Source organism: Penicillium citrinum (assembly GCF_028827155.1).
Source record: "Penicillium citrinum strain IBT 23319 chromosome Unknown utg000003l:1.0-4596430.0:1.0-4598250.0, whole genome shotgun sequence".
Taxonomy (NCBI): Eukaryota; Fungi; Ascomycota; class Eurotiomycetes; order Eurotiales; family Aspergillaceae; genus Penicillium; species Penicillium citrinum.
In genome coordinates, this window is record NW_026622688.1 from 973,685 (window position 1) to 986,260 (window position 12,576).

At 47.1% G+C, this 12,576-nt stretch overlaps 5 protein-coding genes across 5 annotated transcripts; all 5 read right to left on the reverse strand.

The window, feature by feature from the left end:
• Positions 1–268: 268 nt before the first annotated feature.
• Positions 269–2,278, reverse strand: N7469_003629 (uncharacterized protein; the record flags this gene model as incomplete). The annotated part of the gene is made up of 3 exons (XM_056642549.1): positions 269–1,303; positions 1,362–1,947; positions 2,010–2,278. 3 exons carry the CDS (start codon positions 2,276–2,278, stop codon positions 269–271), a joined length of 1,890 nt encoding a protein of 629 aa, XP_056501961.1.
• A 1,168-nt stretch (positions 2,279–3,446) lies between these two features.
• Positions 3,447–5,687, reverse strand: N7469_003630 (transcription factor domain-containing protein; the record flags this gene model as incomplete). Its single annotated transcript, XM_056642550.1, has 3 exons — positions 3,447–4,210; positions 4,295–5,450; positions 5,508–5,687. 3 exons carry the CDS (start codon positions 5,685–5,687, stop codon positions 3,447–3,449), a joined length of 2,100 nt encoding a protein of 699 aa, XP_056501962.1.
• A 688-nt stretch (positions 5,688–6,375) lies between these two features.
• N7469_003631 (uracil-DNA glycosylase) lies at positions 6,376–7,686 on the reverse strand (the record flags this gene model as incomplete). The annotated part of the gene is made up of 3 exons (XM_056642551.1): positions 6,376–6,681; positions 6,762–7,221; positions 7,310–7,686. Coding segments are annotated over 3 exons (1,143 nt in total), but the record flags the coding sequence as incomplete, so codon positions are not given.
• A 430-nt stretch (positions 7,687–8,116) lies between these two features.
• pdiA (protein disulfide isomerase PDI1) lies at positions 8,117–9,824 on the reverse strand (the record flags this gene model as incomplete). The annotated part of the gene is made up of 3 exons (XM_056642552.1): positions 8,117–8,908; positions 8,994–9,372; positions 9,457–9,824. 3 exons carry the CDS (start codon positions 9,822–9,824, stop codon positions 8,117–8,119), a joined length of 1,539 nt encoding a protein of 512 aa, XP_056501964.1.
• Positions 9,825–10,682: 858 nt separating this feature from the next.
• atg22-1 (putative autophagy protein Atg22) lies at positions 10,683–12,524 on the reverse strand (the record flags this gene model as incomplete). The annotated part of the gene is made up of 2 exons (XM_056642553.1): positions 10,683–12,310; positions 12,389–12,524. The coding sequence occupies 2 exons, from the start codon at positions 12,522–12,524 to the stop codon at positions 10,683–10,685; spliced, it is 1,764 nt and encodes a 587-aa protein (XP_056501965.1).
• Between the last annotated feature and the right edge of the window lie 52 nt (positions 12,525–12,576).

Here is a 12,576-nt window from a genome sequence, read left to right on the forward strand (position 1 = left end):
CTAGTACAATACTCGAGGAACCAGTCCAATTCATTCTATAAAAAAAAAAAAGGTTGAATGTGTATTGTAGTCTATGTCTATGTGATGCCCAAACACTAGTATACTCGCAGTATTGGGCAAAAATGAGGGTATCTGAAAAACAGCAAGAACAGCAAGAGAAGGGAAAAAGAAAAAAAAATATCGCTAGACTCGTCCAAACAATCAAATAATCACCCAATATATGAAAAAAAAAGTAAGGAAAGCTCCAACTTGGTGGTACTCGTCTAAATCAAGCACACTCCACAGCACGAGGTTGATACTCCGTCGCAAGAGACGGAATAGAAGCAGAGGTAGGAGGAACAGCAGGTAAAGCAGTAATAATGGACCCAGAATCTCCAAGATCAGCAGGAAATTTATCACAATCCACCATTTGCGAATTTTCCCTCGTTAACTCGGATTCCTCATTCAACGCCATTTGTACAGAAAGTACATGAATCCGAGGTGATACGTCCGGGCGTTGTTTGAATGAATATGTATTTAAGGAAACGGGTTCAGAGATCCAGGACATTTGTTGTTCGATTTCTTCCGGGGTGAGATGTTTCTTGTTTGAGCGGAAATCTGATGATTTGGTGCGGAATATACTGCTTGGCCAATCCTTTGATAGAGAGGTTCCGCAGCAATTTGCTTTTTGGGTTATGGTGTCCCAGGCTTCGATTACGCGGTCTGTTTTGAGGAATTGGGATAGTTGGTCTTTCATTGTTTCGGGGCCGAGGGTTCTTTCTTGGTTCTGCGTTTGTGATTGGGACTGGTGTTGTCGAGTTGGTGATTTCGATATTCCTTGGGGAGTTTTTGGACGACTGTTTGCCCAGAGTGCTTTTAATTGTTCGATTGAGGTACTGCGTGATTTGAGAGTACGTGCTGGTGCTGTTGATGGTCTCTCGAGAGTTGTTTCGTGTCTTTCGCTGGCAGATCGTTTGGGGAGAAATGGTTTGGAGAGTTTTCTGCTCAATCTTCCTGGTATTGGAGGTGGAGGATCATCCTTTTTTATGTTGGCGTTGGCTTCTGCGGCCAGGGCACTACATGATTTGGCTCGACTTATAGATCGAGGTAGAATTGAGGCTCTCTTGGCGAGCTTATCTTCAGCTGGCTTTTCTGTAGTTGGTGTTGTGGCTTTTCGAGATGTTGTTGGTTTTGGCTTCAGGAGCGGATCGCGTGGAAGAGGCTTGTTCGATGCTGGACCAGTGGCTGGACCTTTCGCGAATAGTATTTGTCTGACTGATTTGTTTCGATTAATCCCGCTATTGGTGGCTTTGATGAATGATCGCTATCATATTGTCAGTAGTCTGAAATGAATATCGCCTTTCTGCATCCCCAGTACTTACCAAGTCTTTCCGGCTTGCTACGCCAACTCGTCGTTGCATCTCAGTAACTGCAAAAGAAAGTTGACCCAGAGCTTTCTGAAGACTTGCTCCACGTCGACGTAATTTAGACATGGCAATGATCCAACCCTCCATATTTTCCATCATTGCCTTGTAAAATGCCGTGAGATGATCGGATTGAAAACAGCCTGCATCCGATAATTGAAGAAGGTAATGCCAAAGTGCCCCCATCGCCTCTTTACCCTTTCGAAGATCTTTGATAGAATCTGTAATGGCCAGCGTGAACCGATCGATAGAATGCACGATTTGATCATTGTATGCTACCAGGGCCAATCTGAAGTTTCGATCGTTCAACATCTCATCGAATACATCCAGGTTTCCGAGAGGAAGACTGAGATATTGAATGCGAGTGCGAACATCCAAATGAATGATGAGAAAGTCCTCGGTACTTCTTTGTAAGAATCCGTCTAATTCATTGACGTGACTTTGAAGGATTTTCATGACTTCTTGATCGGATTTTGCCATTCCATTAGCGAGAAGATGAACGCCGAACACCATCTGAGAGACCAGCTTCCAGAATGGATGGTATCTAGCATGAGTTGAACTTTAGTTCTAGTAAGTAGTCAAAGCAGCGATAATTTGAAGACTTACTTCTCCGACGCTCTTTGTCGCCATTTTCGTCCGCAAAGTCTCTCGTACTCGTCATTCTCTAATAAATCTCTCCGTCGCGTTTGCGCATCAATATCAACCACCCACTCGTCAGCGGACTGGTCTGTTGCTTCTCGGATCGACTCATGGAATGGTCCCTGGAGTTGCGAAATCGGATGACTGGGGTAGGAACGCGATTCTTTTGTCTCAGAGGGCTCCGGCTGTTCAATGGCTTTCTCCGGCATAGGATTCTCGGCGCCCTGCACGGCCATGATGACAGTTGCACCCCTTCAATTTTCTCTATAGCGGTATGATGTAGTACTACTAGACAGTCGTAATAGTAATAGTAATCGTAGCAGTAGTGGTGGTGGTTTTCGTGCGGCTCAATCCAATACTGTGTGACTCGAATATGTTGTATACTCCGTATGCGACGGGAATCTCGGCTCCACTCCACAATATCCAATCTCCCTCCCAAAGTCGTCAATTAAAGATCAAAGTATCCTAGCATCTGACATATGCCCAATTCACGTCGATGCTAGCATCCATCGGGACCAGCTGGGTATAAAATGAAATCACGATCGAGGCCAAACGTGGGTCCTTTGAAGTGAGACTGATGGCTGGTGCATGTAAGGACCTGGTCGGGACCACCAGTTCGAATTGTGGCCGGGGGGGGAATCAATTTGTAAAAAACAAAAAAGAAAGACAAAAGGGAAAGGGGAAAATCCACAGGTTGGCCAGCGAGGGTTTGAAAGGAAGTGAAATTGCAGGAAAGGAATGAATGAAAATAGAACAAAACAAAGGAGTGCGAATACAAAGTGGAGGTTGAGTGGAGGAGATTCAATTGGAGGGGGCGCGCGTGTTTCAAGAATTGGTGGAAATTAAGAAAGAAAAAAAGACGTTGGAGAATATTGTATCGGCTGATGATGATTGTTAATAACTTTAGTTTGATTACACGTACTCATTTCTTGGTTGTTTATTAAATTGATGGCTGTCATTCTATTCTTCAATCCGTGGTTAATATACGGAGTACACAACCCCCTAACCCTAATTGCAGCCCCCCCCCCCCTATGTACAATGTTATGTACAACACATTATGAAAGGAAAAAATGGACCAACTCGTGCAGTCTTTTGCTGATTCGGTTGAAATTGGGTGGAAACCACGCGAGACTAACTACGACTAACCACCTGAAATGGTTCATCGATGGTCGGTCGCCATTTTGGTCCCACTCAAAAGACCTGCCAACCTGAAAAGTCGCATGTTCTGGCCCTTTTGTCCGTCAATGAGGATCGGCACTCTGCCCGAACCACATACCCCAATTGTTCATCTGCCCGGCACTATCCCTGTAGTCGTAGGGGAGACACGATGCTAGTCGAAGTAATACGTTCATCATACATCCTGTAAATGGAATTTTAACTAATACTAGTTTATACGGAGTCCAGTTACGAGGTTTCCTCCTCCGCAAACACGGGGTCCCAGAAGTTCGTTGGTAGTGAGAGATCTAAGAACTCGCCAAATAACATGTCAATGTCTGCGAATCCATGTGTCGGTCCTTCAAAGTCATGCATCGGGAGGGATTCATCCAGCGAGATCTGTGCTCCTGCCTCTGCCTCTGTCGCAGCCTCGGGCTCAGGCTCAGGCCCAGGCCCGCTCCCAGGAGCCGCGGATGGCATGCCTGATTCAAGGTTGATCGTCTCGGGGGCGAACGTGGACGCGTTCGTATTGGCAGGTAGTGCGAATGAGCTCGGGACTGGCCCTAAGTCGGGAGCGACACGGCTGGTAGTTTGGGGCTGCGATAAGTCTGGTGGGTTTTGAGATTCAGACTGAGGCGGATTTTCACCATGTTCTATCTGGTGTAAGGCTCTTCGCCCCAGACGTGCCATCGCCTCTGCAGAATACCATTGCGAACTCATCTTTTCTAAGAGTGAACAACATGCTTCGAGACTAGCTTTGGCTCGATTAGAGTGTGTAATCAACTTGCTGGACCGAAGTTGTCGGTATGATACCCCCATCGAGAGAGAAATTGCGTATGGCACGATAGGATGTGATGGGAGATTATTTTCACATTCAACAGCCACAATCGAGTATATTCGAATGGCTGCGAGACCTTGTCGAATTGATGAAATTCGAGTTCCATCGAGATTTTCGGTTAATTTGTAGCGACAGGATAGAATCGCGACGCAATGATAATACAATTCTAAAAAGCCTGCGAGTGTCCATGTATTAATCAACCAGGTACTCCGTACAGTATACAAGGCTGCTGCCAAAAGAAAAAAAAAATAAAACTTACCCAAAGTCGAAAATTCCACATCTCCATTCGTATGCTCCTCAACAATATCTTCAAAGGCGGGAAACCCTTCCTCCCATCCACTCGTAGCTTCGGAAGATGGTCGATAAAAGGAGATCACAGTCGCAAGTAACTCTGAAATGGCCAACCAAATTGCAAACGCTCCACGCGCCCCCTCAACTCGAGAATCCGGTTTACTGATCCCAATATCGCGATCCGCTAATAGAACGGGCCGACCCCCAATACTCGCATGCATTTTATCTAATGTCCACAGACACCAGAATAATCTCGCAAGAGGATCGGTAGATGTTCGACCCGGTCGGTCGAGATGTAATCCTATCGTTTGAGCTTGGTGGATGGCCTGGCATAGATGGAAAGATGCGGCTTCGGCTCCCTCGTGTCCTTCACAGTGGAGAGACATTAAAGCCAGTACGCGAATCCGTGTAAGTCGGTCTGGTTCTAATTCTGCTTCCATGGATGTGGTGAGTCCTTTATAGAGCTCAGAGCAGAATTGACGGCATGATAGGATGGGCCCTCCCTCTTGGAGAATCAGCTCGGAGCTGGCGGAGGGGTCTTTAGCTGCGACGAGACATATGGCTCGTTCTAGAAATGTAGAAGCGGATGTATTTGCCTGGGCTTTGCATAATGATTCGATATCGAGGATTGGAATGAGGGGGTGTATTTTCGCGATGAATATTGTGGTGAGTTTCTCTCGTGTCGATTTAGGTAGTGGATGACAGGCCTGCATTGCAGATAGATATCTTTGATGCAATAAAGAAGTGACTCTCTCATTATCAAGAGTAGACCCTTGGGGTAGAGTAGATAGTGTATTCGTGCCAGATAATTGTCGTTTATCAGATTTGGCGTCATGTTGCGTGGGCGTGGAAGATTCAATCCATAAACCAACTCTATCCCGAAAAGGGCTATCGCCAGGTGCGTCTAATCTTTCTCTGATCACAGCCTCTGGGTTCAAGTCACCCACAAAGCGTTCTGTACTCTGCAAAGATGGCAGCACTGGATCCGCCGATGCCGTCCTAGTCCGAGTCCGTCGCTCGGGGTGGCCAGCTGCAGGTCCAGATCCTGTAGCTCTGGATTTTCGTGGCGGTTGAATTGACTCATCTAATGACTCTACACTGAGGCCTAGGTGTCGACATCGTTTCTAAGAAGCGTTCAGTCTTCCAACCTTGTTCGAGAGAGATGGGGTTATTGTACGTACTTTTCGCCTCTGACAGGCGGGACATGCTCGTGGTGCTCGAGTTCGACTCCGCGACTGGGGAGTATTAGGGAGCCAAGTAAGTTCCATTTGGTTCACATGGCAGTTTACATTGGATTGGTAGAGAGTGAAGGGGCGCAGCGCTGAATAGAAGACGAGTTGATCTGGAATTCCCAAATTCATGGAGAAGCTTGACGTTTATCGATAAGTCGGGCCCACCGCACACGGCGAGAATCTTGAATTTCCAAATCTTTCGTAGTCAATCAACTAAATGTTCGTTGTCATATTGGACATATTGAAGATTAATTTGTGATATTCCATGCATATATATCTACGTAAATTCTTTTACTTTCTCGCGTTATGTCTCGTTTGAATGCTAAGTGATTTGGGATGATGTTGGGAGGATCTACCTTGAAATATGTCATATACTCCGGGAACCCTCATCAGACTACCATCAATACTATTAGTAGTATTAATATGGTAAGTAGTATTAATATACTTCTATAAGTGCCAGTCGATGAGATGAGCTTCATGAAGACAGACCATTCATCACTGCTGGCCGAATGATACATTTGGTGTACTGAAGTGTTTGTAGATGGTCTTGATTTTAAACAGAACGACCATGTCCTAACTATCCGTCAAGTGTATACTACACGTAGGTATATAATGCCGAGAGAAAATTTGAGGAATGTTGCACATAATACTAGCAGAATACTATATTGAGGTGTCTAATACACACTCAAGTTGAAAGAACAAGTAATTAACTTAGATCCTAAACATAATATAACACACACCATGAACGCCGACTACCATCCTATAACAAGACCACTATCAAGACAAAACAACCACATCCTGCAGATCAAGCCTTACCAACAGGCGAATTCTTCTCGGCCTCAACCAAAGCCTCCAAAGCATCCTCATCGTCAAATTCATCTTTCTCAATAGCATTTTCCTCCTTCTCAAGAGAACACTTAGTCTCAGCACCACCGGACGCTTTCTTCTCCACAGACACACCAGCCAACGGCAACGCATTTTCCTTATCCGAGAGAGTCGCCGCATCAAGTTTGATGGGAGTTGGCTCTTTCTTAGACGGTACTAGAGTCCAATCGATGATTCCATCCTCACCATATCGCGAAGCCAACCACTCATTGCATTTGATGAAATGGCCATTTCCAAACTAAATATGCAAAATTAGCAACCTTTCTTCCCCAAAAACCCAGTTCCTGCTAATTCTTGATCTGCTAAGAAAAAACTTACAAATCCACCGTGAGCACTTAACGGACTAGGATGCTTAGACTGCAAAACACAATGCTTCTGTCGATTGATCTTAGCAACCCTCGTCCCAGCTGGATTACCCCAAGCCAAAAAGACAACTCCATTCGTCCGGACACGAGCAACGAGATCTATACATCGCTGCGTAAATCGTTCCCATCCTTTATTCGAGTGGCTGTTTGCTTGGTGGGCGCGGACTGTTAAACAGGTATTTAACATCAATACGCCACGCTCAGCCCAGGGAATCAGTAATCCGCCATTATTAGGAGGGATTTTGAAATCTGGGTACTCCTTGCTGATTTCTTTGTAGATGTTTACGAGGGATGGAGGGGCTCTTGTTGGTGGTCGGACGGAGAAGCAGAGACCGTGTGCTTGGTTGTCATTGTGATATGGGTCTTGGCCGACGATAACGACTTTAACCTTGTGCAGGGGTGTGTGTCGGGACCTGAATTGGACCCATGTTAGTATGATTATACTTCTAGCTGGTGCATCGTAATGTGTCACAGGTAGGAGTTACTGGGGGAAAAACTGACCAAGAGTAAACATCTTCCTCCGGAGGAAAGATCTTAGCCTTTGAATCTTTCTCTTTCTTCAGAAATCGCTTTAAATTCAAAAACTCCGCCGTGACGACCTCGTCTTTCAGATGAGCAAGCCAACTTTCATCCAGAGTATTGATCTCCAACTGTAGAAGGTCCTTCTGCTCGGGCGTCAAAGACGCAACCCATTTCTCCTTGTTGAATGAACTAGTCCGAGCGGGAGCGGTCGAGGTCGAGTTTGTCGATTCAGTGCTGAGAAGCTTTGGCTTAGGCGCACCGAAGAACGAGGTGATACTGCCTCCCTTGGGCTTCTTGCTGTCTGCTGGTGAAGCGGAGAGATGGTCTGCACTTCGTTTGAGGCCGGGGCTAACCATACTGGCGAATGGTGTGATACGACGGGAAAGATTGAATCGCGCTAGCATGCAATTGAGAAAACCAGGAGCTGGGTATGGCTTTTAGAAACGATCTAATTCCGAAGTTCAACGGTAAAGATTGAGTATGAGTTTGGATTGACGCGCGTGCCGCGTGATTTGGACGCGTCGAGGATGACAAACGTGACGCATCACTTTATTAGATCAGCACATCAAGCAATAACTAAGTAATCTAATTTCTATATTGATTCAGAGAAAAGAGAAACGAGTCTGTGAGTATTGGTTGCGAGATCAGAATTATAAGTTTGAATTGAGAGACTACGCAGTTTACTAGGTGGTGGCGAATTGAATTGCTTGGCTGCACAAAAAAGATCACATTTCAACTTGGTGATACAGACACTAGATTAACAAGATTTGTTTCAATTCTAAGAGTTTACAGCTCATCGTGAGCCTCCTCAGAAGGAGCAGGAGTCTCAGCAGCCTGGGAGGCGGAGGAGGTGACATCGCCACCCTCCTGGGGCTTCTTAGCATCTCCAGCCAGGCCATCGATCTCATACTTGCCGTTCTCCTTGATGAAGGAGACAAGGTCCTCGACGGTGCGGGAGCCGTTGTACTCAACGGGCTCGTCCTTCTTGCCGGCGGGGTACAGCTTGATGGTAGGGAAGCCAGTGATGGAGTCGGGTACATCGTTGGCAGTGGCATCGATCTTAGCTACAACAACCTTCTCCTTGAACTCGGGGACATCAGCGTACAGAGCGGCGAGCTCCTCGTACTTGGGAGCCAGAGCCTTGCAGTGACCGCACCAGGGAGCGTAGAACTCGACGAGAACGTCCTTCTCGTTGTCAATGACAACCTGCTGGTAGTTCTTGCCGACGACAGTGGTGACGGATCCCTCCTCGGTCTCGGGGATGGGCTCGGACTTGATGCTAGGCTCAACCTTGCCGGCTAGAACATTCTTGATGAACTTGCCGACCTCCTTGGCGTCGAGCTTCTTCTCCTGGTCGTAGGGGTACTTGGCGTTCTTGCTGGTCTCCTGGATAGCGAAGGCGGGGAACTTCTCAGGCTCCAGGTTCAGGTTGCTGGCGTGGGCACCGAAGAGCTTGGCATCCAGGGTGACAATGTTGATGTCACCGCGGTGCTTCTCAGCGATGGGACGGAAGTCCTCAGCGAACTTCTCACGTTCCTCGGCGGTCTCGGCGAAGATATAGGCCAAGGGGATACCGGCCTAGAAATGATTAGTTAGTACCGGTCATCTTTACTTTCGATCTTTCTCTCCTCCCCATCTCACGAGGAAAAGGAATATAACATACCGCCATATACTTGGAGTAAGTCTCAGGGCCAAGCTCACCAACCAGGGGAGTACTGGCAGTCTTAACCCACTTCAGGATGGACTCCTCATCGAGCTTGCCATCGTAAGTAGCCTTCTTCTCGTCGAAATCCTTGTAGAGAACAATTGAGGGTTGCTTGACTCCCTCGCTCTTAGCGAGAGCAGCGTCGTGGGAGACACCGAAAAGGTAGTTGTCGCGTTGAGCCTCGGCGAACTCAGCGAAGCTCTTATCGGCGGCCTTGTCATCGGAACCAACGTATCCGACGATGACAATCTTATCAAGGGTCTTAAATTCTTCCAGGTTGTCCTCGGTCACATCGGAGACGGCGGGCATGGATTGCTTGGTCATGTAGGAAACAATGCTAAAGGAAGTAAACAAACAAGGTCAGTTCCAGTCATTCAAACCAATTGCGTCGCAACTTCAATTCGAGCGGGAATCATCTTACGAGTCAGTTTGACGGGCACCACCGTAAGGCTTAGGCGACTCAGCGCCGCGGAAGACCTTCAATGTAGGGTATCCATCAACCTCATAATCGCGGCAGAGCTCCTCCTCCACTGTGCAATCCACCTTGACCAAGGGGATATCCTTGCTTTTCAGCTCGGTGGCAGCCTCCTCATACTTAGGGGCCAGAGCCTTACAGTGACCACACCAAGGAGCGTAGAACTCGGCCAAGACCAGTTCGTGCTCCTTGACGAAGTCCTTAAAGGTGTCTGTGGTCAATGTGATCACGTCAGAATCAGCGGCAGCAGACTCGGCGGAAACCGCAGCAGTCGCTCCTAAGAGGCTCAGAACCAGAGGGGCGAATGAGCGCATGATGATTAATTAAAATGAAGCAAGTGCGTATCTCAAATCACCTGAAGACGCGTTAGTAATGAGATGGGAGAGGAGTAGAGAGAGAGTGTGTGTCCTAGAGGATGTATGTAGTTGTTTGGTGGTGGTGAGGATGATGGGGGAGAAGGAGAGGTAAAGATCATGCGCATACGTACCCAGACAGCTCAGCTTGAGGAAGAAAGAAAAACAAGAGAAGGGTTGATTGTATTTAACGAAGAGAAAGTGGATGGGGGCCAACAGTTGAGGACAGTGTGTTCTTTGGCACCCGCGGGACTTACCAAGTGGAGCTCTTATGCTTTTGCTATGCAGGGCAACCTTTTACGCAAGGGCCATCCCTGGAGTACCCGCTGGGTACCCGCAGTTCCTCAGGTTTTACATAGTATTTCTATGTATGTATCATGTACTTTGTTATGTTATTGGTGGCTTTGCTTTTGGTAGGACGCCTTTTTATTGTTGTGACACATCGTCCAACTGGAAGAATTAAGAACAATGTATGTATGTACTAGGGAGCTATTCCGTACACTATGACTTGAAAGGACACGGGGTCGTTAGCGATGAGAGCCTTATCCATTGTGTAACGGCACTAGTGCTTATAGTCGTAGTCAGCTCGTGAAGATTAATTTTGTACCGTATAGGTACATGGCATAGTAATACATATGCCTTGATATAACTAATGGTATATCGTGGCTTTTGCCAGAGTAAAAATTGTCAGATTATCTTCTAGTAGACACAATCTATAGATTACCCGATATATCCAGAGGGATACAAATTGTATACGTAGCATATAATCGCCAAAAAGGAACAACCGAAATAGTATGTGGGACAGGGCGCCAAAGGGATCTACAGGGCCCGCTCAGCCGAGGGATCGTCCACGCTGACTGGAATAGTATTTCCATTCCCCGTGGTCTCCGCGATTCGATCTAATTCAGCTCCCAAGTCCAGTGCATCTTGTTTACCTCGATCAACATCCACAAGGAGCATCAGAGGTAAGGGTAGGATAATCAAAATGGCGAGGAAGACAAATGCCGGCCGGATTTCTCCATATCGATCGGCAATCATACCAACAATGGCCGGTCCAAAAATACTCGATCCTTTATCGGTAATGGCATAGAGTGCATAGAAGGCAGCCTCGTATCCCGGTGGAATGAGCTCGGCAAAGAAACTGCGACAGTAGGATGATAAGCCTCCCATCACAAGTCCATAGATAGCTCCCAATGGATACATCTCCCAAGGATGTTGGAGACCAAAGCCGAGTCGCTGCACAGATGGAATGAATCCAAGGATCCCATAGAGAGGGATTAGTTCGAAAAGAACAATGCAGGTGATGATTGTTTGCGATGCGCTTAGCCCAGCCAAATTCGATACATATCGCCAAGAAAAGGCCCCAAGCACGCCGGCAAACATGACAATTACGTTAATCAACCCTAACGCCGCGGGCTTCATATCCAACTCGGTTTTAGCAAATAGGACTGCAGTCCCACTGACGGTAGCAATTCCATCACTTAGAAGGAACCAGGCCGCAAGGAAAATGAGAATGTCTTTGAGACGCCGTGCACGCATCGCGGTCTTTCCTAAAGATTTCCAAGCGTATGCAATATACGCCACCCATGAATCGAGGGGTTTCCCATCGGCTGCTAGAAGTGGCGGACCTGGTCGAGGTCGGAGCCATGCTGTTGCGGGGATAGTGAATAAGAACCACCACAGCCCGATGAGAAACAAAACAAGACGGAGCGAGAAGGTAGTTTGGTGTGTCGTCACAACGACAAGAATACAAATCAACTGCAGAGTTACAGCCCCAATATAGCCTATTCCTATCCCATTGGATGATATTTGAGTGGAAAGAGTGAGCTCCAAGGATACCATCTTTTCCTGTGCGGTTTGTGTACTCCTGGTATTAGATCGTAGTAAGGGTGTCGATGCATCGGGCTCCTCATGGGTCTCTTCGTGAGAACTACCCAGTGTCTGCGGGTTATGCGTCTCGTTTTCTGCACTCTTCTCAAGCAATATCGGGTGATGGCGGACCAGTACCGGTAAAAAGGAATTCAACAATACAAAGGACGCACCGAAACATGTATTTGCGATAATGGCAAGGATCCCTCCAACAATATACACTCGAGGTATCACGGCCAGGAAACACATGGAAGCTATAGCCCCCACAAAGGCAAACGTGACCAGTAACTTCTTTCGATAGCTTCCATGGTCAGCAGCTCCCGACATGGAAATGATAAGAATGGCCTGAACCAGGACGCTCAGGGAGAATGTATATAAAGCAAAGCTAGCGGTGTTGATCTCGGCGCCTAAAATATAGACCACACATGGGCCGGTGGCAGGAGATTGTATGCTGAAATCATTTCCATGAGGTGTATGTTTGGCAGACTTCCAAGTCGGACTACACGGAGTTGTCTTATCTGACAATAAAACGCCCTGATCTCGTGCTAGTTGTTCTAATGTAATCGGTAAAAAGGACCCTGGAATATAGTTTTCGTTAGTTGAGACAATCAACTTGAGACAATCAACCGGTATGTTGAGGGGATCAATTTTCATACCCATAGCACAAACAGTAAACACCTCGGCTGCCCAGCCGTAGCAATACCAGCCCGCGAGTTCCTTTTTGCTGGTAGGTCTCGGGTCATCGCCCATAAAACTAGGAGGAAGCCCTTCGGGCTCCTCGTCGTAATTCATTATGGATATCGGGGGGGGAGGACACAAAACCCCCCGATTGTCAAGAATGGCG